At 39.7% G+C, this 27,752-nt stretch overlaps 1 protein-coding gene across 4 annotated transcripts; it reads right to left on the reverse strand.

Annotated features, from left to right (window-relative positions):
* Positions 1–435: 435 nt before the first annotated feature.
* Positions 436–27,681, reverse strand: LOC105677267 (sphingosine-1-phosphate lyase-like). 4 transcript variants are annotated; one of them, XM_012375769.2, is made up of 16 exons: positions 26,953–27,681; positions 21,525–21,692; positions 13,819–14,001; positions 13,410–13,517; positions 12,760–12,916; positions 12,385–12,653; positions 12,208–12,296; positions 11,947–12,081; positions 11,418–11,838; positions 11,063–11,240; positions 9,329–10,988; positions 9,125–9,238; positions 8,824–9,052; positions 8,526–8,711; positions 6,410–8,445; positions 3,658–3,822 (listed from the first exon to the last, which is right to left on the reverse strand). In XM_012375769.2, exons 1-15 carry the CDS (start codon positions 27,046–27,048, stop codon positions 8,329–8,331), a joined length of 4,110 nt encoding a protein of 1,369 aa, XP_012231192.1. In that variant the 5' UTR covers positions 27,049–27,681; the 3' UTR covers positions 3,658–3,822; positions 6,410–8,328. The 4 variants fall into 4 exon arrangements, with proteins under 4 accessions (XP_067209894.1, XP_012231192.1, XP_012231190.1 ...); XM_012375767.2 differs by having other exon boundaries at positions 3,658–3,856; XM_067353792.1 differs by lacking the exon at positions 3,658–3,822 and adding an exon at positions 4,170–4,692.
* Between the last annotated feature and the right edge of the window lie 71 nt (positions 27,682–27,752).

Below are 27,752 nucleotides of genomic sequence, written 5' to 3' on the forward strand. Positions count from 1 at the left end.
GAGATTTCTTGCTTTGCAAGTAAGAATCTTGAAATCTCATTGCTGTATTAGACACATTCGTAAATCGGTGCGCGGCTGACAATAATTATTTTATTAAAGGAGTTAATTTCAATTTTGTACTTACTTGATGATACTCCGTATAAGTCAGTTATTCAAGAATAAATAATTCTGCGTTTACTAGAATTGCTAAGAATCGCCAATAAAGTTTCTTCGAATTCGTTGCAAATTTCCTATGCGAAAATGGCTGAAGATGGCAAAGATATATAACCGGCGAGTCCACGAACTCGCGACTTGATTTGATAGGAATCCAAGTGATCCCGATATAGGGCGGAACTAGCCGACTAGTGACTTTTCTAGTTCCATTGTGATATTTTCAAGGTACATGTAGCAACAAAATAAATGTACCATTTAACATTATCTTTATTTTAAAACTGATTTTATTTTAGAATATTCTTTATTCATTATACTGTTTCATTACAATTTGCAATACATAAAAAAAGGATTTATTACACTTGAACAATAGACTTAACAATAAAAATATTTACTTATATATATTTATACAAGTATATATTATACTTGACAATAGAAATATTTATTTATATATTTATAAGTATTTATAATGCAATATTCTATTTTAAAAATTATTAAAATAGTTATAAAAAATATTAAGCTATATTAAGCTAATTTTTTGTTTCTCTATTATATAGAAAAAATATATATTTTATATTTTGATTATGATATATAAAAATTATTTTTTTTTAAATTAACATTGTCTAATTTTCTTTAGTGAAATACATGGAATCCAAAAAGTATCTTGTAAGATCGCTCACAATGCTTCTGTCTGAGACACTTTGACTCGTTCCATACATTGCAAGCTGAAAAATATTACCCGATTAATAAAAAAATCCTATTTGTAATTATAAAATAAAATAATCCTATTTGTAATTATAAAATTGCCCAAGAGCAGTAGAATATATTAACAAGGGAAAAACTAGAAAAGATTGAAAAAAAGAATGTAAATCGTACGATAATCATCACTGTAAGTAATTTTACATCATCGTAATATGTATTTGCTGTTTTTACCTTGCCTTCTACTGGAATATTTGGGGTCTTCAAGATCGTTTCTAGTTCAAACTTAACGTCCTCTATGAATGAATCAGCTACTCCTGGCTCAGTATGCATATATGTAACACATATATGTATACCAGAAGGAAATTGCAATGTATTCAAGTTCCAGCCTTTGGCACTAAGGGCTTCCGAAAGTCTGTAGATATGAAATTTATTGGAACCTATCGCGATAACAGAAGTAGCTGGTGTACCAAACACAAAAATTCCATTCATTTCCCGTAACCTATTAAAAAAAAAAAGTATATATTTTTGTATGTATTGTGAGAATTTTTAATCAATTATCGTGTAAAAATATATTCAAAATAAATACTTTTGTTCGATATATTTGGTAGTTTCTATAATTTTCTTCGTGGACGCCACATATTCATTATATCCAAAATACATCATTGTTGCCCAGCAAGTTGCGATATTGGCACCAACTCGAGAACCATTTATGGTAGGAGAACCATAAATGCCACCAGGCCAATCTGTGCTTACTGTATATTGATAATGTCGATACTTCTTATTTCTATAAAGAATTAGTGAAGATCCTTTTGGGGTATACGCGTACTGAAAAAGGATCGTTATTATAGAATCATGCGTCTACTATCATACTATTTCTTATATCAGATATTAATACAGCGCAGATAGATACCTTGTGTGTATCAGCAGATATGCTGATCACCCCAGGAAGCCTAAAGTCAAAGGGTGATATATGATAACCAGCATCAGGCATGAAACAAGTTAGAAAACCACCCAGACAAGCATCTACATGAACAGGTATGTTATATGTTATACCTAATTCAGAAATTGCTTCAATGTTATCCATTGTTCCATAGGGAAAATTTGGTGCAGAGCCTACTAACTATAAAAAATTTTTACACTCAAGTAAGCTTGTGGTATAAATTTGTACAATTATATTAGGTTACCATTATTGTATTTCTTGTAATTAATTTTTTCATAGCTGGAATGGAAACTGCAAAACTATGCGGATTCACAGGTACATAATGTACTTTTATATTGAAGTACTGTGCAGCTTTGTCAAACGCTGCATGAGCAGTAATTGGAATCACCATTTCTGGCTTTTTGATGCCTTTAATTTCACGAGCATAGTCTCTAAATGTTTTACATGCTAATAAAATAGACTCTGTGCCTCCTGTAGTCATCTAAAATGTACATTGCAAAAATCACATTAAATCTATAATTTTTATAAACTTTAAAAATAATGATAAAGCTACTTGCAGTTCCACAAGTTGTATCTTCTCCATGAAATAAGTGACAGGCTATCCTAACGACTTCTGCTTCCATTTTACAAATTCCAGGAAAAACATCTGGATGTAAGGGATTAGTATAAGATGCAATTGAGTAAATTTTTCCTACAAGTTCTAGCAACTCACTATCATGTCTATAAACTGTACCAGATACACGACCTGATTTCCAGTTATAATCACCTAAAAAAAAAAAAAAAAAAATTAGACAAATTAAAAATTGTGTGAGATAGTTTTAAAGGTATTTATTTGGTTGGTTAAAATATTGTAGCATTTACTAAGAGAAACTAGTAATATTAATTAATTTTACCTAAGTAAACAGATTGGTTTACTAAATCTAATATTCTTTTATCTTTTAGACCATTTTCAGGAAGATGAACAATAAATGGTATTTCTTTCAATCTTTGTAAAACATCCTTTTCGAAGATTTCATTAACATCATTCAGTTCCTTATCTATTTTGTTACGAATATAAGGAACATAACGAGCTAATTTGAACAGCTGTTTCTTTCCACGTTTCACAAGACCTATATAACATATACAATATACATATACATATGTAAAAACATCTACATTTAAAAAAACTAAAGTAATAATAATAAAATATAAATATTATATCAAATATATAAATATAATATTAAAATACTTACTTTCATCCTGATGAATAAAATTCCATAGCCATACCATAGCGAGTGTAGTAGAGCTTGTCATAGCTACTATTTGCCATGGCTCTTTATTTGGAAATGCATTATTTACAAGTTTTGGTATATTATCCACATAGCACAAATGCATTTTTCCTAAAAGAAAAAAGAACGAATGTTATATTGAGAATGAATAAATATTGTAATATAAAATCATACTATTGTTAGTATGTGTTGTATGCTAAAAAATAACATATTGTCAACATTATGTGCGCCTAGCATATTGTTAAACTACAAAATATATGCCTAACACTTTGCTAAATAAATTTCTCAGACAACAGGCAAATCTTAAAGACATGTGAAAGACGTCCAAAAAATGGCATTTTTTTCCTGACATTTTTTGGACGTCTTTCAAATATCTCATTTGTGTGTTGTTTGAGTTTTGTAAATGTAACATATCATTTAATTTCACGCCTACTTAGCACTGTGTGATAACAATTTACTTTTAATAGCACATATTGTAATTTTTGTCAAGTAATTATGATAGTAAAATGATTCGACAATATTTCAAGGTAATTTGTAAGATAACACTGCGATAAACAATACACTTTAATGATTGTTGAGTCAACATATTAGCACTAACCTCACAAACTAACTCAGATATTATGAAACACTGCTGCGATCACCACCACCAACCCGCTAGCTTCTTACTGGAGTACTGGACAGCGCTAGAGTCTGATCTGAAGTGTGCTTGAAGAAAAATCTGTTCAGCGCCTAGCACCTAGCGCCCTCCCGGCAAGAATACAGCTGCATAAGAAGTAGTCCTGACGTGACGGATGCTCTCATAATAAAAAAACAAGTTATTTATGCAAAAAGATTGAAAAATTGCAGTCACTACAATCATGGATCCTATAAAATATTGAGAAATTGACACAAAATCTCTCAAGGATACATAAATATATGACATCAATTCTATAAAAAGGTATATTAATACGATGACACAGCATGTATTAGAGATATTCGAACTTATCGCATTTTTTTTTATCTCTGTTGAACAGATATCTTATAAACATATATTTTAAGAAAAGTAATATCTTTTATATTATTAAAAATAATACAGGTAAAAATTTAATTAGCAGTAAATGAATCATACATTTATATTTACGCGTAATATTTCCTCCTTTATTTACAAAGTCGATAATCGTTAATGTGTTCGGTAACAAAATTACATTGCACATATACAGAATTATCGTTAGCTCTAAGGCAAGAACTGAATTAACAATATATTATTCGTACAAGAAAAACCGTTCCAATACAATATGTGGAATCGTCTCCTTATAATATACTCAGTCGTAAGAGATTTATACATATAGCGTTTCCTTTTTTTAAGCACAACTTTAACGTTACATTAATAAAGAGAAAAACGAAGCATCTAACGTAAAGGAGAGGATTAACATATCTAGATTAACATGAGCTAGGCCGAACATTTTGGAGCTCAGTCACGTCTTAGGTGTTCACTCTGCAGAAAGTGGTTGAAAAAAAAATAGAATTAGCAAAGATCCAGAGACTATTTACTTGTAAATCTTGATCTTCCTTCTTAGACACATATCTTGGAAAATGTATGGCCTGAATGCAAATGTGTGGAAATACGCGTGAAAACAAAGTCTCTCAAACTCTCTGAAACGGGAATATAGGTTTTTGAACTATTACATCGATCGTTGAAACTCGTCGAGTATTAATCTCGTATGTTAAATAGGCGATTTCGTCAAATGCAAATGTAGGCACTCTATTCAATGGCGTTGAAGCATCGCGCGATCCTACAATGCGCTAAAATTCTCGAAGATTACAAAAAAAGTACGTGATTTTTTAAATTTTATTTTATGTGTACGGATAATCACAGCATCGATTATTTGACTAGAAAATCGTTCTCGCGCGTTGTTTTATACAATAATCTCCAAAGATAACGACCCATTTCTCAAGGATTAGTGATCCATATTTTTTCGGCAAAATTTAGTTTTAATAGTAGGGCAAATTAAAATAAATTTAAAACTGTTTAAGAGCCCACACAGCACGCATATCTAAAAGCGGTACAAAATCAACTTGCGGTACAAAAAGTTGATCTGAATTAGACCAATTAAAAGTGTCATTTTTATAATTTTGTATGCAAATATGTAAGAGTTTTATTTTTATATGTGTACTTAACATCTTTTACTCTGCAATAGCATTCTTACTGCAATATCATTAAATCTCGATATCTCCCATACAGCATGTATCCGGTGGACGTTCAGAAGATATCCCGAAGATATCGTATCTCTCAAAGATATCTTCGAAATGTCTTCTGGACATCTTTTGATTACGGATATGTGTGCTGTGTGGGGAGTTTTATATTCTTTATCATTTTTTTTTACTGTTTATATATACTTTGGACCTTATGATTGTATTTCTATCGGGTCGCTGTTGATTTGCTCCATTTCTCAAACCACATTTTACTAAAAAAAAAAAGCTTTAGATCGCTAAATCCTTAAGAAATGAAGCAAGCTCTTTACGCAATGTGCATACGTATTTTTATGTGAATCCCGTTGTACGCGAATAAATTTCAATTATACGTGAATTGTTCTAATATGCATAAAACTTGTGTGTAAATCCGAGAGAATACTGTTTGGGGAGGCCTTAACACGATAATGTAACATTATGTTTAATCGCGTGACTCAAATCCGCTTTGCTCGGCTGAGCCGAAGGGAGATGCGACGTTCTCACAACAAATGAGATATGTTCGATCGGAATTGCATGGCGGAATGAGATGCTAATCGATTGATGTAACACGAAATTGATGCTGAGTTATCCTTCAGTCGCACGCGCGTTTTATTTTCTGAATACATGATTTCAAGTAATTCATATTCAAATATGATTTTTGCTCTTCTATCTTTTTTATTTAAAAGAAAAGAAGAGTATATTATGCTTGTTATATCATTTTGCAATCAATAGTATTTAAAAGTTAGCAGCTATGTGAGAACTCTATATCACTCATTTTTATAATTGTATTAGGAAACATTGTTTTTTTAATAAATGCATTCCGCGCTCGCGAATGAAAGAGAAATCTGCACTCGGAATACAAAATTCTTCGCCCTATCATTACGAATAATTCGCGAACTCATACTTGATTAATGACTACTCCGTTTAATATCAGAAATTTCACGATTTCAGAAAATCCCATTACGTGATAATATATTTAAATTTTGACCTCAAACTTAATCGTATGCGTGCATGAGTTCGCGATTCGCATTGCGATATTATGCTAAAGTAGCACTCAACGTTACAATTATTTGCTGCGGCTTACGAACGGGAATGGATAATACTAAGGACGACTAGAAAACGAATTAATCGTACGACCTACCGTTCTGTACTTCGACGATTAGTGCGAATATCCGACGAAAGGTTCTACGGTTCTCGTTTGTGAGTGTAGGATGTCTCGAACACAGAATATGAATGCAGTGTAACTTTGAAGTGTAAATTCGAAACGTACAACTCGGCGGTGTAAAGACATTTAAAACTGCGTATTCATCCGACAGCTTCTGTTTGTGAGCATTCGTCCCGACTCAGCGCCGAGTCACGAGCGAATCAGTAGCGAATACGCAATTTAAATCTCGATTAGCACCGTCGATGTTCGTAGAGCGACATGCGTGATTTCAGTGATTCTAGTGATTAATACGCGATGTAAACACGTCATCACGATGTAGACATGATGTTGTGAGAAAATATGATCCTATATTTTGTATAATTCAAGGTCCAGGCGCAGAGTCGCAAATGTCGAAAAAAAAAAATCTCAAAAAAATCTATTTTACATGATTCGAGAGTTTTACCTTGCCGCGAATTTGCATGAAAGAAAAATGTGGCGTAATCTGTAAGTAGACCTTGACTCTCCGTATTCAGAAATTTTTACAGTGATCGGTGAGGTTCGCATTTTATCGATGATTTGTATGCACGTATAGTATACGTAACGCTGGGCATCGATAATGTCTTACATTTGTAATTTAGGATTTTCGCTTTGGATTTGCTCTACTAATTATTAGCTTTTCAATCAATCAATGAAGTATTTAAATAGCTGTGAACTTTTTAATCAACATTCGAAAGTGTAAGACATTAATAATGCCATGTGTATATACATATGGCAATGCAGAATGATGTGATTTACATTGCATATTAATCTGTGCAGAATCTCACGTCGGATTTTTATTATTTCGGGCGCCCCGGTGACGGAAACTTGACATGGCAAATTTTTCGCCAGCAGCAGCACTTTGTGCCACATAGGCCTGATATCGATCGCGATTCGCGATATCGGTCGCTTTCGAAACCGACGAAGTGAGCACCACGGTTTAAGTCGTGCGACTCGGGTTAAGTACTACAAACGACGGTTATCTCGATGCATACGTTCGCATACACGTACTTTCGCTCTGACCTTTCCATCTTTCTCAGTAGAAATAAGTCTGTCCTGTTATCATTAATGGCGAAGACCATTACAGGCCGGACGTCAAAAATGTTACGTTACTATTGTTACTCTTATTATCGTTATTATTATCGTTATCATTATTATGTTATTTTCATCATACGCATTAAGAAACATTTAATTGAACAACATGAAACTCTCGTCCGTGCGTACGAATCTGTTGATATATATATATATATGTATATATATAGTATATGTATATAAAATTCGAATACACATTCGGCGGAGACCGCAAAAATGAACGAGGTGTACCTTCAACAGCGTCACTAGACTCCAACGTGTCGCATAAACTATACAAAATGAGCGCTCGAAGTTGGGAGAAACGAAATATTTTGGACGGTACGACGGAAAAGCGTTTAACGAAAACATTACATAGCTGCCGCAAAATTTTTGTGTTCCACTCAAATTCAAATCGCTCGCAACTGCACTCGCGAATTAGCATATATATTTCATCAATTTGCACATTGCCCGAAAAATGCGCGATTTATCCGTTCTTGCCAATCTCTACATGATCCTTTATGGCCGTGATAAAATCGACGTATATTTTTAGGAATTACACGAGTCGCTCGACTATTATCATTAGCAATAATTTATTGATGGACTGTCTTGGATAATTCGCGAATCGGCGAACGGAGCTTCGCGATCTTGACAATCGAAAGTCGTGTAAATTTCTTATCAGAGAACTGTTCATTAGAGATCGAACTTGTCCGATTTCTCGATCCTTTTAACACGGCTCTCAAATACAAATGTCTTGCAGCCTTATTATTTCCACTGTGCAACTTATAATTAGACGTGTTGGAGAGTGACAGTTACTTAAGCCGTTGCGTGACATTTGCCAGAGCGACGGCGAACGCTTGCAAAGCGCTGAACGGATATTGAAAGTCCAACGTGTACGCGTTGCCATCTATTCTTCCAAATTGCATCACCTGTAATTTTGCGACATTTTACGCGTGCAATTTGACTGGAATATTTTAATCTCTAAAGAAACGCATTTTCCCGATCTTACCTGTCTACCCCTGAATTCGATCTGAAAATTCTTGGCGCTTTCCTGAGTTACTCTGCCACCGAAATCGAGCTGATACACTTGACTGGATTCGTTCCACATGGGTGCTTTATTCTGCATCACCAGCTGCGCATCGCGCCTTATCGTTTCCGGTTTCGAACCGGATATACCTGCTCCTCTTTGCTTCAGCTGTAAATAACGCCCATATTGATATCGTTTTCTCGCGCTTTTTTTCCAAAGGAGTACATGTTTATCGAATATACTCTTTTTTTCGAAACTGAAAATGTTTGGCGACACAAACCTTTTGGCGGAGTTGCGCTTTCTGAAACGTTTCCAGATCTCGATAACTCGTCGTCGACGAGGAATCGTCTTGAAGAAGTCCCTCCTCGTCCGAGCTTTCACCGCGGCTCTTTCTCATTCTTCTGCTCAACAACGGACTCGACAAGAGCCTTCTTCGTATCGGAGAGGCTGACGCCGGCCTTTTGCCTTTCTTGGATGGCGCCGGGCTGCTGGGCGAACTCCTCGGCAGCCTGTCGTTGAACGGATACAAGTAAATCTCTAACGATCCGCGCGCGCAGTCAATGATATAATATGTATACTACCTCGATGATGGTCGGGGTGAAGGAGGTGGCAAAGAATGACTGTCGTCGAAATCTCGAAGTCTCGCGGCGAGACCGTCGAGCGACGAAGCGAAAGATCCACTCGGGCTCGATCCTCTGAAATATAATCAGCTTTTTACTTAGAATCGTTTGATGTGCAATTTTTCTATCAATATACAACGATTTACTTTTAAATTGATTACGCACTTTACGGGAGATGCAGCCGCTTCCAGTCGACTCGACGTCTCTCTATGAGTTTCATAAGCGACGTGCTCGTTACTTTCCTCGCGTTTGTCGACAATCTCGCTTCTCGTTACATTCTTCGGCGATTCCGTCGATTCGCTGTACTTTGCCGTGTTCTCCTCAGCAATCTCGGAATTGATTAATCCCGTCGCTTCCTCTACGTGTTCCGGCAATTGCGGCGGGAAGGCTATCTGCTCGTTACTCGGGAAGATATCGCTAGAATCGAGACTCTTGGACTTGCCGCAGTTGCGGAGCCTGGGCGGTTTAGAATTCGGCTGGCTCACTTCGTGCTGAGGCTTATTTCTTTTTCGCCGTTTCGTTTTACGCGACACCAGCACCAGTCTCTTGTTTGGCGCGTCTCTCCGCAGCATCCGTAGGGCTACGTCGCACGGAACCAATTGGGCATCCACCAGATCCAGATATCCGACGCTGCAGCTCCGAACTATCGAATCACTCGAGCACATCGGACCGATGCTGATCACCGTCGAGGTTCTGTGAACACCGCACGATTGTTCCAGCATCTCTGCGTTTTCGCGGCTCTCCTCGTCGCTGAATCGCATAAGATCGTCTTCGGGCTTGGTATTAGTAGGCGACTCGGCGTTTACGTAACCGGGATTTGTCTTACCACGGCACACGTGACACTTGGGATCCTTATGCTTCGAAAGACATTGCGAACACGCCGAAGCAAAACACTGATCGATATTCTCCGGGAATTGATAGGAACACGCCGGCGAGACTGTTCCGTGTACGCCGTTCTTATTAAGCAGACTCGAAGCTTGCCCGAGCTGAGAATTATTCGAAGGCGGTGTCGCATTGGAACTCGCCGCATTCGCCCCGGTATTTTGATTATTCTTACTATGTACAAAATTCTGAGCGCTCTGCGACGTCGCGGTTTGGACGCCACTAACCACGGCGTACGTCATATTATTTAGACCATTCATGTATACAGTTTGCGTAGCGGCGTAATCGGTATTTTCCAAACCATTGACAATCGGGGTTTGCGAGATATATCGACTGCTTGACGCCTCCGCGTTCAGCGTCTGGCCGTTTTGCATAGAAATGATATTCGTTGGGCCGGTGGATGCCAAGTTCGGCTTGTCGTCCTGCGAGATCTGATTGAGCTTATTGTTTTCCAGTTCTTTCTTCGTCGCTTGCTGATCCGCGAGCACGTTCTTCATCCTCTGAATGCTATTGGCGTAATCTGCGCCCGCATTCGATGTTGCTATTAACGTTTGCGTGGGCGCTACCGCGTTTTTCGGCGACTGCAAAGCCGGCACGTCGCAGCATCTCGGCGGATTGTGCCGCGGCGGCGTACGATAGGTATTTGTTGGCGCGTTTCTAATATTTTCGTACAGATTACCCATGTCTTGCAGATCCATATACGGGACATACTCGCTCTCGTAGTTTTCGATCTTCCCCAGCGACGGAGGCAGAGCCTCCGTCGCCAAAAACTGATTTGAGATCTGAGATTTTGGTCGATTCGGATGATTCAGCCGAGCATTACGAGGGGTCATCGGTGCGATCGGCGGCGGTTGCGTTTCCGGCGTGGTCCGTGAACTCGCTTCTTGATACGACTCTTCTTCGTCTTCGGAGAACAGATTGGGATTGAACGTCGGATCTGGACCTGTGAAAATCATATTTACGTATGAGCTTGTATGTAAAATAAAATCGTGTAGTTGAATTAATATATCGAATTACCCGAGGGCAAATCATCCCGAAGCTCCGTCATCACGAGCGTCATTTGCCTCGGTTGTAAGTGCAGTAACGACGTACGATAGGTCACCTGACCTAGGTTAGCGGGTATCGAATCAGCCAAGCCGTGAAACTTGAATTTCGTGCCCCAGATATTGGACGTTACCTCGACCAGTCTCGCGTGCTGCGAACAGATATGCTACGTCAGAAATCCTTATCGATAACACACAGTCGTGCCCGTCGGTCACGCGAATAGCGCTCCTCTGGGATACATAGGCCGCGTTGAAGTTCGCACGCAATTTATTCGTAATAAAATACGATGCACTTTACAAGTTAATACGAGAGAGAGAGATTGCATTACCTCCGGTAAAGTATCCACGTATGTGAGATCGTTCGTCCTTTCGTCACGTTCCGCCGTTTCGTCGCTCGATCTCTCCTCCCGGCGTTTTCTGTTCTTTTTCCTGTATCGCGGCGATCCGCACAAATCCGCGGTATCCTTCTCGGTGTCCGAGCCGTCGCTATACGACGGGCACTGCGACGTATCGTCGAACAGCTGCAGCGCCTCCTGATTTTGTGGATCGAATATTACGAATTCGGGCCGAATCTTGCTGGTACGTCGGCCCTTGAGAAGTGGCACGAGACCGCCTAGGTATTCCAGGTACAACGTGTAACACGGTACGGGTTCATCGGCATGTCTAAGCATGGTGCAGTGCAAGCGGCTGCCTCCCGGCGGTGGTCTTGATACGAAGCGTCGCAGTTCTCTCGGTTCTGGTACGGAACATCTGACAAAAATACACAAAAGCATATTCGGATTTATATCGTGTTTCTTCGCGTCAACGAAACGGCACTCCGACCATTTTCGGTCCAAGAGTCGTAGAAACGTTTTTTACCGTATTGTGTTGGCGAAGAGAGCGGCTACCGAAGCTCTTAATCGCGGCGGTAATGGAAGTTGTTGAACACTGGATTCCCTCGTGAGAGCCGCTCTCACCGCCAGTCTCGACAATAACTGAAGCGAACCGACTCTTCTGCAAACACAAACAATACTTGCTTCATTGTGTTTTTTGGTGTGCATTATTCCGATGAAAACAAATAGTGTCGGTATTATCTCTGCTTTTAGACAAACACGAGTACGAGTCGGAAGAAGGACTCACCTGGAGACCCATGCTGCATGGACGCGCGCTCCAGTCGCTACGAATAGCCGTCTATCGTTGTGTCCCCATGTCAACGCCGATACAGGACACTAGCGTGGACCGTGAAGGAAATTGTAAGGTAAATAATCACAGTAACGTATCTGATAATGACGAGTATTCCTATCTACATGCACGTACTTGCGTGTACGGAATTTCCGTCGTGTACACGAGAGTACCATGGACCGAATAAAATTTGAGAAGATTCGTGTACTCTTGCGGATTGCTCGGATGAACGTCAGACTCCTTCGTGCCGGCGATAGCGAGTAATTTCCTCGAGTTGCTCCATTCGGCGTGCAACGGCGGTTTTAGATTGCTGCGTATTGTAATAGGCGACACATCGTCAAACGATCGTAACATGACGATGTTGCCATCGGCGAGACAAACGGCCAGTACGTAATTTCGGTCATCTGTGCTTGCACAATACATCGTAAATGCATTAATACGCCCCGTTCACGCTCTTGTCGACCGCGATTCATTTATTTCAAACTCGTTCTTAAGAGCTGCGATTAATACCTTTCTGAGAACGGTCACACGTCTCATCCTCCTCCATCGTGAACTTTTCGGCGCTCCAGGCCATCGATGTAACACCGGCCGCTAATTGCACCTCTGAGACCATAGCTCCGTGAACGTCCATCACGATTAACTGGCCCGCGGTCGTGCCGAAATAGACCTTTTGTTAAAGAAGAAGGTCGGAAGTGAATAATGTCATTTTATTTTTCTCCTATCATTTCTATCGAAGACACTTTTATCGGTGATAAAAAAAGAAGCTTTTAACCCTGAGTACTGAGTCGCTGTCAATCAATGATTGAGTGTACTACTACTACGCCACAATGCGAAGAATGTTTTTATTCTTCGAAACACGATACACCGATCTTATTAGGAGTCGGATATATCTTATTTCGTAAGCGGTGTATAACACTCAAACGCTCGTGTCATTAATTAGATCATAGCTGATTTACAAACAACAAAACTTGACAGTAGACAAATTTATAACTAAATAAATTTCACCTTTTTATTTTTTATAATTTTTTGGACTTTCCAATTGTCAGTTGAAATGTTGAAATGTGCAAATATTGTAGACATCGATTTCTTTCTGCTTTAGTTATACCGTTTCTAATCTAAGCCGAAAGCCTATAAAATATCATGAAGTAATTTTTTCAAACCTGCTGATCGTCTGGAGTCCAAATGCCGCAAGTTATTGTCGCTTTGTCGTTCAGCATTGACGACCAATACCTCTGACCGGCGACACTGCCAACCAGTACAAAACCGTCCTACGATAAAATATTATATTCTTCGCAGATAATCTTTTGCAGAAAGTGTGCGCAACACAACGAGATCATAAAAAAAGAACATAATTTTTTAAACTTGTGTCGACGCATTGAATAAAGCGCTCTTTGAATCGAATGATGATACTTTGAGAAATAAGTAAACGTTTCTTCATCGGAGCTAATTTGTTTAATGATAACGAATTTCTTTCTCGTTATATCGTGATATTGGAACAGTGATTGAATGTGATGCAAGGGAAAATCACGGTTATTGCCTCGTAAACTCAACTACTATCACACAACTCACTCTGTAACATATAAGAGCCATTCGACCATCGTGAGACCAAGAAAAGTGCGTAACAGGCGTGCTTCTGTCGTTGATTAATTCTATGCTCCATCGTCCGTCGTATTTGATCCAGACGAAGATCACACCCGAACTGTCGCACGAGGCCAGTTTCTGATAAGGTTCGTTCCATTTGACAAGTATGACCTGTAACCAGATAAATAAAATTTGTAAGCTAAAATTAAGAATTATGGCCAAAGTTATCGATTATTATATTAGCGAATTATTTTCGACTTATCATCCACATACACACAAGGATCTTTAATTTTCCAATTTTTCATTTATGTAGTATTCTACAAAGACCGTCATTGTTTTGTGCTACCAGCAATAAGCCGTGCTTTAATACATCGCCATATATCGATATTTCGATATTTCATCTTGCTCTCGTAATTAATTTTGTCTAATCAATAGAAAATCTAAGTCTTAAATTATCTTTGATGAAAATCTTTTCATCTTTAATTAGAATCTTTTTATCACATTTATATTTATCTTATAACTGAATGGGAATAGATGAGAAATAATTTACATAATTATTGATTAATGTCTCAAAGAGAATTGTAGTTTTGCATTATTGTCTGATATCAACTAGAAGACGTATTCTGATTGCGAGATACTGATTCTAGTTCGTGACTTATTCAATAGATATCATCGAAGATTTGAAGAGATTAAATGAGTCTTTGAAGGAAGGCAGTCATGACCTTTGCTTTTAAGATATATCCCATGCTGTCAGTAACCGAAGTAAATTTTATATAGGGTAAAGTCGCGAATATGCGATATCCACCGAGGTGGTCATTGCTCCATCGTCAATCGATTGCTTTCTACTGCAGTGACGAACGACGGCGTCTATATTTTTATCGTGTTTGTACGGCAAATAGAAGTTTATTGGAAAATTAATTTATGGTATGAAAACGTTAGATAACAACTCGCTGCTACTCGTTGAAAATTATTTATATCCTTGCAAATACTTTTTTGCTTGTAATGCGAATTATAATTGATTACAAGTGGATAACTGTGAAAAAAATGCTTGAATAGCAAAACAACATTATGCAGTGTAAATTGTATCTACGGTTTATCATACACGCGTTATTACACTTTGTAATGTTATTCATTAATCGTATTTTACAAATTTCTCTTCTATTACTCTCCATTGATTTTACGTTAGTTCAAAATCATACAATAGTATTAGAAGTTATAACTTTTTTTTTACTTAAAATGCTTTTTAGCCACCATTATTTTTTCACAAATTTCTAAAACACACGACAGATTAATATTTCAGTACGTAAAGCTTCGATCGACCGTCCGATATTCTTCGAGGGGTAGAAAGTGCGGATAAAGTCACGAGGGTGAGCTGCGAAAAATGAGAAGGAGGAGAATATTGTACGTGCTATGTGGTGACAAGATATACACATGTGCATCAACCCTCACTGCAGTACACATACGCGTAGATACACGGAGAAAAGATTCGAAAAGTTATCGATACTTTTACGAAACAACTTCTATAGACAAACTTTTCACTATATATTGTTGTGCACAGTTGGATTCTTCTGTGATTGATTAACCAGTAAGTTGCTGCAAATTTATCTTTCCTCGGAAATGATATTTTTTTTTAAGTATAAAAGTATAATAATTGCGTTGGTACTAACGCGCGGACACATAGTAACGTTATTTTATTATTGTAAAACATGAATAGTTTTATTCAAATTAAAACAATGTACTGTTCGCAAACATTATTAGCAAACACTTCAACAAAATTTCTCGTCTTTTTTTTTGTGATTTTACGCGCGACTCCATCACGTGAAATTTTACCGATGGACGAAATCGCGTTACAATAAGCTGGTCTCGCTTGATAGGAATAAACGGAATTTCCCGTGCAATGCTCTATAGATGCAATAAAATCTGTCCGGGGGTACGCTGTAAATTGCCGCGACAGGATCGTGTGAGAGAAAGTCAGGGAATAGCGGAGATAGCGCAAGGGTGTTGATCGATAAGAATCCTGTACGAGTGCTTTGAATTTTTTTATGACACCAAAATCGCTTAAAATGTAAGACTGGAACGCGTCCGGAGAAACCGTTAGAATTCGAAGACCGTAAATTCTTTTATGAGAAGACATATTATAATATATATATATTCTTTCCTGCGTCAGATTTCTTTACAAGAATGTCTATTTAAATTTAGATTTTAATAATGCAAATTTAAATGTGAGGGTGGATTAAAAAGATGGTGAATTAAAAGGAGTCGCATTCTTGATGGATTAGATTTATCATGTAGTCGTATGTAAGCCGGATACGGCTACACAAATTGACGCAGTGCATCTATTTTAAGCGACGAGAATGCTTGCTCGCATAATCATATTCTGTGACGGAGTGCACGGTGGAATTATCAGCTTTTATGTGATACGTGGCGCGACACCCCCGTGCTTTCGTTACGTACACATACCGGCGGAAAGTCATATTTTCCAACACCCCATACATTTTTCGTTTAACCATTGAACGTGAATAGCACTCCCTGCTGACCTTCCACGCCTCTTTTGTCTGCGCGTATTCGCCTCGTGCGGCGTTTACTGCAGGGCGAGAATACAACGGCGCGCCTGATAATCGAACGTAATTGTATTTTCGGACATATTCGTAAAGAGCGCCAAATGAGACTGTAATAGTACGGTCGTCGCTTTCTTTTTCGCCGTTAAGGTTCGTTGAAAGTTCTACGACCTGTAACGTTGCCATTTTCTATGCCGTTTATTTCAATGTACAAGTACACAATTCCAAGAATGAAGAACAGTAAAGAAACATAATTGAAATTAATTTCTGTCACGGTCCTTGTTTCATGCTGCTTTATTCTCTAATTTTCACTCTAGAAGACTTCCGTATTATAATGACGCAAACTTGAATCACTTTCCATATTTCGCTATCTCATTCACAGTCCACCTCCAAAATTTATCCGCAGAAATGTATGTTAATAGATAATGGGGAGGGGGGGGAGGGGGGGGGAGTGAAATTCTTTCGAAATATATTGCAACTCTTCTCGCCAAGCGACTTCCGTCCCGAAAGGGCAGAGGCGATCGTCACGTAATCCTTTGACTGCTAATGCATTGCGGTAAAGGCTGCAGCAAGTGCCGGAGTGCGCCTCGGCAAGCTCGTTTGGTAAATCAATGATGCTCCTTTCCACACTCGTTCTTTTTCAGTGTCAAGGTAACTCCACGCGCCATGTACTCCCGCGAGAAATCTCTCCTGCTCTTTTGGCTCAATTTCTCACCTCGTGATTTATGACAAACCATATTGAAATTTACACTTTTCTATGCTTAAATTTCCGTTTCGCATTATTTATATAGACATATGTAAAACTTTTCACGTCCTTCTGAATAATGGAAAGCATTAATAGAATTCTTCTCGAGTTCGTAGAGAAAGTTTTTAATGGGATGTTGGATAAAACATTAAAGGCAATGACAGACTAATTTACATTGAACCAATTTAACAAACTTACAAGTTTAGAACATTATAAGCAAAACAAAATATTTCATATTTTTCTACAAGTTTTGAAATGTCTTCTAATAGTTTATTAATTTTCAAAATAATGTATAAATTTATTCTTTATTTGAAAATCTACAAACAAACGTACATTAATTCCACACGCTTCTCAAATTGCAGATATGGCATTTAAATTTATTGCATCGGTTCGTATTTCACTCCATTGACGCTACCTCATGTGTTTTCCCACCACCGAATCCCTTCGGTTTGCGAAGAAGCGATTAACGTGTATTGAATCCGCGAGATGAATAATTTATACGTATAATACAATATCGTTCGTTTAATATTCCACAGAGTTATCTTCCAGCACGATGCGCTCGTTTTAACGACTCTATCCGGTGGACACGCGTACTCCGTGTGCTTATCCCCGAGGGATTAGCGGGCTCGCGCAGTCCAACCCTGCCGTTACGTTTTCACTGTTCCACTTAGGTTCCGTCGGTGCGTTACTTATACACGAGGAAGACTGCGCAAGAGGGCTAATGATGTCAGCGCAAGGAAAAAAATTTCTTTGCCGACATCAAAGTTTTATCTTTCTTGCGAGTAATGAAACATTATGCGAGACGGATCTCTTACTTGGCTTATAAGATTAAACCTCAACTTGCTAGGAAAACTCAGTTAGAATTGCGCTGTAAGCCGCCGAGGTAAGCACGTGCGTAAGTCTCGATTTTTTTGCTAAAAAGTTGTATAAAATTTATCTGATTTTGATGTGCAAAAACTTTTTTCTACTTTACTACCACAAAATTGTGTTGGAAAGCATGCACGATCTATATGAGGGATTTGCTGGAAAAAAAATACAAAAAAGGATTTGGAAATTAACGTTCCATGCAATTGCGCATCAAAAAAACGCGGAAATTGTCCGCTCGAATAAGTGACAGTTACTGTACAAGGAATAGATATAATCGCGCTATCGATTTGAGGTCCGAACGTGGCTGGTACGGCCTAGAACAGAAATAACTGAAAATACACCCTTATCTAGCTGCAAGTCGCTGACTGCAATCTGCAGAAATATTGTGTCCTGAATCGCGTTAAACTGATTGCTTCCGCTTGCTATTTAGAGTATTATTTATAACAAGAATGGTTTTATCTCACATCAAGGCTCACTATTTACTTTATAAATAGCCGTCACAACGATTTATGGTATATTCAAAGTATACTCCGACATATTTTTAAACAACGTTAATATACACACAACGTACACTTGTGTAAAAGATAAAAGAAAAAAACGTAATTTATTAACAAACGTTCCTAAAGATAGAGATCCAACTACTGTGAAAATAGAGTTGAGAACCGCGGTCTTAAAACAGCATTGCGTGCCAGATCGATACGACGGCGGCTACCCTTAAACTCTGAAATGTGGACCGAAGTGGACGTAAAATTTCAAGCTTTTATTAAAAATTTTTTGTCAAATTGCATATGTATCATATGTAAGTAGAAAAAAAAATTCTTTGCAAATTAATCGCATCGTTCGACAGTCAAGCGCGATCAGCAAGTTAAATCTATATTCCATCGAAAGTTTCACTGTAACAATCTCATTATTATCCGTAAAAATGGAACTTCTGCAAGTTATATTAGCAGTGAATGAGCTTTACTCTCTTTTTACGCTTCGACATCTAATAGTAAGTTTCTACCATACGAGTATTACAATCGACTTGTCCAGTGCATAATTCAAAAGCATATACATCACAAATTAATGAGATATAACGAAATGAACGAGTCTCGTTCTAACTTTGTGCTTATTGTCTGACCTGGTTTCCGCTGTCGGGATCATTTTCCCGCGTGCAGTTTACGGTGTAATCGTCTTGTGTCTGCGTGTCAGTCCTACACGTTGACTTATTGACTAAGGTTCGTTAAATGAGGCGAAAGGTCCGTGGGGTTCGGAAAAGTTAACAGATGAACACGAGGGAGGACGTGTGTGTGTTGTGTGTGTGCGCGTGCGAGCCGATCTATATACACAAACGCACACTCATATGTGTGCACGCGTGCCGCTATCGTGTCCGAGGCAGGCGCCGTCCACGCCGGGGTGCTGATCTCAATTTAATTAACGCCGGTTTAAATGCCGTCGGACAATTTACCATCGCGCAGCAACTTCGAACTGGCTTGTAACTCGGTAAGTACATGCTGTCATACATTGCACAGGCTTGCACAGGCTTGCACAGACATAGAACAATATCTATCGGACAATTATCAACACAAACATCTCTGTAAAACGATAACAAACCGAATATTGTCGCGCGAATTATTTGTCCCTGGCTTCGTAAATATTTTTTTATATTTTCAGCGCTCACGAATTTTGCCTGATAGTATTATTTAAAATACTCTACTGTTGCGAGAAATGTTTTCCCTACATTTCGAGGACAAACAAGTCAGAATGCGCAGGGAACGGGGGGACAAATTCCTCGCGGGAACGTGTCTCAACGTCTCATTTATCTCATCACGTGGAGTACGCTCGCGACGCTTACGTACAATCCCGGCCTTCTGCCTTACTTCTTACTCCGTTATCGTACGGACCAACCCCTTGAACAGAAGTGGCTCGTATCCATAAAGGATAAGGGCGAGAGAAAGGTGCGTTTGCACTCGCGAGTGTGTATGATATTGCGGAAGGATATCCGTATATCAGTGCGGAAAATTGTCGGAGACGAGAAAGATTTGCCGAGCTTCATCGGAAATCGGAAAGAAATAATGCGAGCGCATTGTACGAAAGCCTCAATATATCTCGCTGCATATCGCTATCGTCCTTGTATAATGGCCTTTGTATCTGGGCACTCGCGAGCGTCATGTATTTTTTATGGATTTACAATTGACAGGAATTATTACTCGCGTTCCTTTGCACGGACACTTTTTGAGCAAATGTGGAAACAGGACGAGGGCAAGTCGAGGGTACGTCGCGCGAATCTGGAAGAGGGTGAGAATGAAATGCGACGCAATAAGCACACGCGCGAAAGGAAGGCAGATGTAAACCCACTCAGGGTGCAACCCCCGAGATTTTAAGCCGGTGATATTAATATTGGAGAAGCCGGAGCGGCGGTAGCTCGGCCGAGACTCGGCCGAGCGTGTATAGACTCGTGAAATCGTACAACGTAGCGTCCGCAAGTACCTGCAGGCAGTTCGTTAAAAGCGCACTATGGCTTAATATCGATTAAGGGCCACAAAGGACTCTCGGTTTGCTGGCGCGCGGCCGTTTACTACCGATACAGAGATTACACCAAGTTTCGGCTCGATAGAGTTGGCACGACGGCGATGTGTTATGAAACTATTAAATCGCCTGAAATATTAGCGAACTTTATAATTATCGTTGAGCGACAACAATCTGCGTGGAAATTTGAACCAGTTACGCATTAACAGTGTTGGCGACAATGAGTTACTTTAAACATGCAAATTATTTATAAAATATAAACGCTCGCCGTTTATTTTAACGATATTTTAAAATTGGTTTATGCAAATTAACGTTATATTCCATTTGAGGGAAATCTGTCGCTTGATATTAATCACTTGATTTATGTGAACTTACGTGTCAATTGCCGTTGTCGCGATAAGGTGCCGATCTACCAACATTTGTGTTTCGCTAACAATTCAATACATCACCGTGAGCTTCTATCAGTATTACGCGCAACCATCCAATTTCTTTGTCGATTTAACCCATACGTTCTGCAACCGGTTAACGCGACTGGTATCGAGCAGATAAAGCGTATACACTGGCTGCTACTAGCCGATAACCCTCGTGCGCTTCCTTCCGTGATGTTGCAAAGTAACCACGGATAGAATATTGCTTCGCGTTGAAAGACCCGATTTCGCGAACCGTGATATCACAACAATGCTTAGCATTGCTAAGCACATTCATCATCTTTAGTCTATAAATCGCTACTTTGGCGTGGCAAAAATAACCTGTGAAATATAAGAGCTATCAAATGCAATTACAAGCATTTTATTTTGTTCCTACTTTCTCGCAATTGTAATCCTAAGTTAAATAAACAAACACATTACAACCAAGACCTAAAAAAGATTAAAATTGAGAAAATGCGCTATAACAAGCGATATTAATACTCAGGGAAGGAAACTCGGAGGAAGAAATTAAATACTGGTTTCGTTCAAGCGTTCAAGCGGTTTCAGGCGGTGCCGGTGACAAGAAGTTAAAGGAAAGGCGATACTTACTTCACTACGGTGCCCTCGGAGGTTGTAATTCGCCCTGAGTGGAAGTTCCGCGGCTCTGGTACGACAATGTGACGTGGTAAAAGTCACTCCCACCAAGCCGCGGGCGTTGCCGGTGGCTAACCATCCTTCCTGATAGTAATTTGTACGGTCGAGTTTCCATCCTTCGTCCTGGCAAATAAAAAAAGAACGCTAGTTACGATACAGCACGAGACGTCATACTTTTGATTTATTGTGTCGCCGATTTAACACGGGAACTTTTTTAACAATTTTCTCCTCAGAAATGACGTCACTTATGATAAGCATCACGATTATTCCGAAATTTGTGTGACGTAAATGAGACTGAAAAGAGCTGTCACGTAGAATATCGCAAACTGCGTACTAAAGTAATAGCGGCTCCGGCCGCTAAATTAAATACCTCGTAAACTTGTGAATAATTATTCGGTGATCAAGTTATCATGATGAAAACATTTTCTAAAATATTTCCTAATTGATTCATTATTCATTTTACAGAGTATAATAGGAACTTGATGTCCAACGTGTAACGTATTTGTGTAGGCGTAAGAAACTGACAATTGTGAGTAATCAGTTAAGTTAATTGTTGTACAACCGATTATTACAATCTTCGATATCAAACAGTGCGATTGTTCAATTGAAATCGAAGATGCTTACCAGAACAGAGGGTTCTAGTATTATTCGTCGGCACGTAATGTTTCCGCTCAAAACGTGACAGCATCAGGTGGCAAAGGCTTCAGTGCTCAAAAGGGTTTCACTCTCAGGCTTGTTATATATATATGTGTGTGTGTGTGTGTGTGTGTGTGTGTGTGTGTGTGTGTGTGTATAATTACTCAAGGCAGTCTGAACCCCTAGAAAAGATAATATCGAGATATACGTGCGCTATTTACAAAAATATCAAATTTATTCATTTCTTGACGTGTGCCAAGCTCGCCACAAATGGAAATTTTTTCCGAAAACAAAAGTTAAAGTTGTATTTGCATATTTTCTACCAATGGATTGATCTTGGCACAGGAAGTAATCACAAATACAGGAAATATTCGACCTAGACAGTAATTTGCGTCCCCTTTGGCATCCTTCCCATCGATAGGTTGATACCTATCTCTTCAATTTACTGCAATATCGAAAAGCTATTCTGAAGGGCATTCGAATTGCCAGTTAATTAACAATGCACTTTTAAGAATGTAAATGTAAGAAGAAAGAGTGCGCTTGTTCTTCTTTTCAAAGTATCGGAAAGAAATAACAAAGCGCGGTATAAAAGATATTTCTTTCATATATTTCTGACCTCTTCACATTTATATTAAAGCTTCTTCAACTCATGGATTTTTTTTCTTTTCTATCCGCCATGAAGTTTTCCTTGAAACATTGCATGTAAGATAACCCCGTAAGCGTAAACTATATTATAGAGTTTCATTAAAATTTCAAATTAAATCATGGCGTAGTCGTAGTTTGTACACTCGTATTTCGTTGCTCCTGGAGGATAAGTTTGCACGTTGCGCACGTATGCGGTCTGTGTATATTCACCGGACTGCAAATAATTAAAGCGTGATCTGGCTGAGATGTTTTGCAAAATAGTTGTAACAAAATGAAATACGAGGGTGAACTGCTGGAATCGCACTAAAACAATTGTTGGAGCAATTCTCTGAATGGGGGAGACTAGCAATATGGGAAAATCAATTAATTCGGTAGCTATCTTCTCAGACAGCAGTCCGATGTTATCGAGAAACAAGTTGGACAAAGACGCGGTCAAACAATAGCTGCTCCCAATTATCGTAAGAGATTCATGTCCCGCTTGTGAATCTTGCCTGCTGACGCTTATGTTCGACCAATGCCAACATCGCTTGCGTATATTGTTGTTCTTCGCAAAACCGCGCTGGATTCCTATCATCTTACCGGTGAGAAGTGTTTCACATGTTGCAATCAATGATCATGAGGGTGTTCCTTTTTTGCGAATCACAGTGATATGACAGTGGGGAGAGTATGGCGGCAGCGGAGATAGGAAGAGAAATCAGTGGTAATCCAATCTTCGCAAACACGTTGAAAGCAATCCGCGGAAAATAGAGAGGGAAATCGATGTTGCGCGAAGACGCGCCTTGCGGAACGGGCGGGATTATTTTTTGTGTTGCGAGGAGCAGCGTGCGCAAGAGAATCGGAGGAGGAGCAGTCGTGTTCGCTTTCTCGAAACGAACGCTTCGATACAATTTACCGGCGAACAATGGTCGTAGTAGTAGCGTAACGGTTCTCAATAATGACGTTATCGATTCGAATGCGATTCACAATGCGAGAGTATAATGGAAACGTATGACAGTGGATTATCACGGACACATATGTGACAATTCAATGCGTTAAATACGCATCTCACTTTTCTCACGGGTCACAGATTTCGGAGCGGAGCTTTTTCCGAAACGTTTTCATCCCAAATGAGCAGCGAGATATTATCCAGGAAATTTAATTAGCTGCAGAATTTTTTCAGCTGCGAAACGAGATAGCAAGTAAATCCCGCTTGATCGCGGCGCACTTTGGTAAAATGGTCGTTTGTTGCGCGTTTGTCCCTTCTAATGGACCGCCATTTATCCCCAGCAAACTTTTACACGGAGACATGTAAAATTTATGGCGCCGTGTAATGGCTTTTAAACCTTTTCTCCGAGACGTCTGTTGCGTGCATAAACCCGGAGCATATCGGTGTTTTACGACGAACTGCCTCTTTCTCCCGAGGCGGTTATCGAACGGTTAACAACGAGAAAATAATGGCAGCGCACTGATCGAATTCCCCCGGTGACGGCTGACTCGAGTGTCTCAATCGAATTCGCTCCGCTATACCATAAGTCAATTATTTTTCCAGTAATTGAGCCGCCCTGCTTCCACACGCTTTTCATCGCGCTTCTTCCTGACGTCGCGAAGGGCTGGCTTCCATCGAATCGCCAATCGCAGATTGGTCTCCGGCGATGAATTAGACGACGCGAGGGCGAGGAACGTGCTCGTTGATCATGAAGCACGGCCGCCGTAATTAATTCTGATCGATTGCGTCCTGTCGTGTGGGTCCAAGTTCGGCAATCAGATTAATTCCCGCGTGTACGTACTCAACTAGGAAAATACCAAACTGATCGTCGAACGAGAGAATTTGCAAGCGATCGAGATAAAGTTTTAAGCAAAAAAAAATGGACGAACGATATTTTATACGGTAATCAATGATTCTTGCGAAACTAAATGCAATCTCAATTATACGTGCAGCGGAATAAGTAAGGAATTTTTTTGAACGCTATTGTGCCTCAGTGCAGGGAAAAATTTTGCGGCTACACCCACCCTTTCGCGGAGGGTGCATATCTCGCGCGGTACCAGTTCGTGCCTCTCGATGGCCTCTCGTAAGTGGTGCGGAACAAAGCCCGTTGCAGGAAACTTGGGTACTCGTTAGTTGGTCCGTGAAAAGATCCACTCGAGACACCGAGCCTCATCCTCGCTATCGGAGTCAAGTCGCGGCTGTACGCGGCTCGTAGCTAACCATCCTGTGAACCCCTTCATCCTCGTATCGTTCTCGACGCCCTCGCAACTCCTCTCATTCCGACGGATTTCAGTCTCCGCATTGTGGCTGTTTTGATTCCACATTTTCGGTCCCGCGATTCTCTATAGCGTTATTAATCCGCCGCCAACCCACGAGATATCCCTACAGATTGGCGAAGAGATTCTCTCACGACTCCGAAGATAAGATCTTTATTGGAAAAATGTTCTTTGTCGTTTGTATTTCTCCGATTGTGTATGTGACTTGCACACATTAAGAATTCTGAGCTCTCGGTTTGAAATATTCTATTCTATTAATTCTATCGCTCACCATTGCGCTAGAATTCTGATAAAAATCACGAAATAACGATTGAATTAATTACATACATCGAACACTATCGAAAACTATCCGTGTTTTTAGGATTTAAAACATATTAAGAGAATTAACAATCATTACGTCATATTTATCCACTTGGTTCGATTTGATTGAAGGATCGAATCTGTATCGATAAATACAGTGTTACACAAATACATAGTATACGTAGATAGATGTCCTATTGTCATAGATTGCACGGTCGTAAAACGTCAGTCAGATGTCAGATTCTATTACAAACAATTTTAACCGATCAAACGAATATAATCCGACTGCTATAGTTTTTAGTTTCAGTTATTTCAGTTATTTCAGAGGCAAATTAATTTCGCACTCATTACTAGCTTGCACGAGCGCTCGTTCGCTTTCGTCAGAGCAAAAGTTTTATCTACTGTCGTTCGCGCTGTAAAGCTGGGTATACGTGTCAAAGTAACGTGTAGCAACTACGTTTTTATTCATGCCTATATACTGGTTTAGTGTCGACTGTGTTCCCGTTAACGTTTACAATCTCCTCTTCAGCGTTCTGTTTGTTGCTGTCTTTCTTTTACTGAATACGGATAAACTGTCTTTACCGCAATGGATGGTGCGAATAAACAGTATATCTTAAAATAGAAATTATTGTTAATTTAACATAAGAAGTCGAGCCTTTTCTTTCAATATTCCTATGGCTTAATACAAAAACAATCAATGTTACAATTCGGTTAAAGTAAAATATGCCGTATAATAAGCTTTAACAAATACAATTTTTCACGGAGAAATTAGAACTTTTTTTCAAAAAAATTAAGTTTAACTAATTTGCCTGTAAAAGATCATATTTGTTGGAGTTTATTATGCAGCACATCTTTTTGACCGAAAAGTGACATCGATCGTTCTTGCGTTAAACCACAGAGATTTCAGAGCGATTACGTTAAATCACAAAAGTGAAGATTGCATATTCAACTACAAGCTACAATTTCTCCGATGACGTCAGCAGCAGTCGACGTTATACGAAAATAACTATGGACAATCTCGACGATCTAAAAATTGGCTGAAGAGAAGCTGAGGTCAAAACACCGAAGCTAAACGTTTGCTTTCAGATCGAATTTTTTCTATTGAGAGTCTCTCAATACTAATATATATACTAATTATGCGTTATTAGCGAACGTATATAAACTTGTTTTGATAATTTACTTGCAAAAACTATTATCAAACGTAACAACTGTAGTCGTACATTATGCAATACACTCGTTGGTTGATTACATCGCTTACGCTAATACATTAATTTGAATTACTAGCGATTGTAAACGGTGGCCTGTTTTACTTCGTGACTTGCGGAATGCCAAATGATGCGGTAAAACATATTTTTAGCCTCTTGCATTCGTTCGATCAAATGTGGAGCGTCGAATCTATTTCGAATGGAATCTATCGTGCATGAAAATCGTCAAACTAAGAACGAGCTCTTCTTCATAACGATTTATACAGCCATTGTAAAATTACTCAATCATACTTGATAACTCCGTCAAGGAATTTTGTAATTGTTTCACATCTATTTTTCACTTGGAAACAACTTACCTCCGGCGACTCGTCCGGCACTTTGCCCATCCAGCTGAGCGATAAGATATTGCAGTCGCACTTGGCGTTGTTGTTCTTCTCGAAATGCAGATGCATGGTTGCAACGCGATCGGATTCCCATCGGCAGGTCCATCAATCCATTGAACTGGCACCGTTTTCCGCAGCCCCGACTACGCGCTTCGCAGGATTCCACATCGCTCCTTTCGCGAGCATTCTCGCGCCGTGCGCGCTTCCTCGTTCCGCCGGCGGATCCGTGATCGATAATCGAATCACGCTCACACGTCAGCGCGCCTGCACGCGACTATCGTCCAGCGACGAGTTCCCTCATGACCACCCTCGTGATTTCGAATCCGGGCGATCCTCTCTCTCTCTTCCGAGGAGTGGAATACGCGTCGCGGTTGCCGCGCGACCTTCTCTTCCCTAGCGACGCTGAATATCAGCCGCCCCGATCGCGCGATCGAGAGCGAGCACTGAGATTCCGCGCACCACCGAGAAGAATCACGCCGGCCTAGGCGTTTTCTCTCAATATCGTCGTTCACCACTCCCGATCATTTGTTTCTTATCGCGGCCGCCATTTTGCCGCCCGAGACGCTACTCCACCTTGTCAGGGTGTGCGATTCCCGTGCCGCGCCGCCGCCAGGGTCGGGGGTGCGCGCTTACGGTGCGGGTGGACGTGAAGTCTCGCGGTGAACCGCGCACGGTACCGTCGACGCATGAGCTTCCGACGCGAGCGTGCGTCCGACTGAAAGCTCAACTATGTGGAGTAGAGCAAAGCGCGCCACGGGCTTGCTTCCGTCCGT

This window comes from Linepithema humile, chromosome 4 (genome assembly GCF_040581485.1).
Source record: "Linepithema humile isolate Giens D197 chromosome 4, Lhum_UNIL_v1.0, whole genome shotgun sequence".
Taxonomy (NCBI): Eukaryota; Metazoa; Arthropoda; class Insecta; order Hymenoptera; family Formicidae; genus Linepithema; species Linepithema humile.

Excerpts from the sequence above, each read along its gene's own strand:
- LOC105677267 (XM_012375769.2), bottom strand. The coding sequence starts at position 27,048 with ATGCATCTGCATTTCGAGAAGAACAACAACGCCAAGTGCGACTGCAAT. Across the intron at positions 14,002-21,524 it reads TCCGAGGGCACCGTAGTGAA|GTCATACTTGTCAAATGGAA; the intron begins GTAAGTATCGCC and ends ATCTGGTTACAG. Across the intron at positions 12,654-12,759 it reads GTGTGACCGTTCTCAGAAAG|ATGACCGAAATTACGTACTG; the intron begins GTATTAATCGCA and ends GTGCAAGCACAG.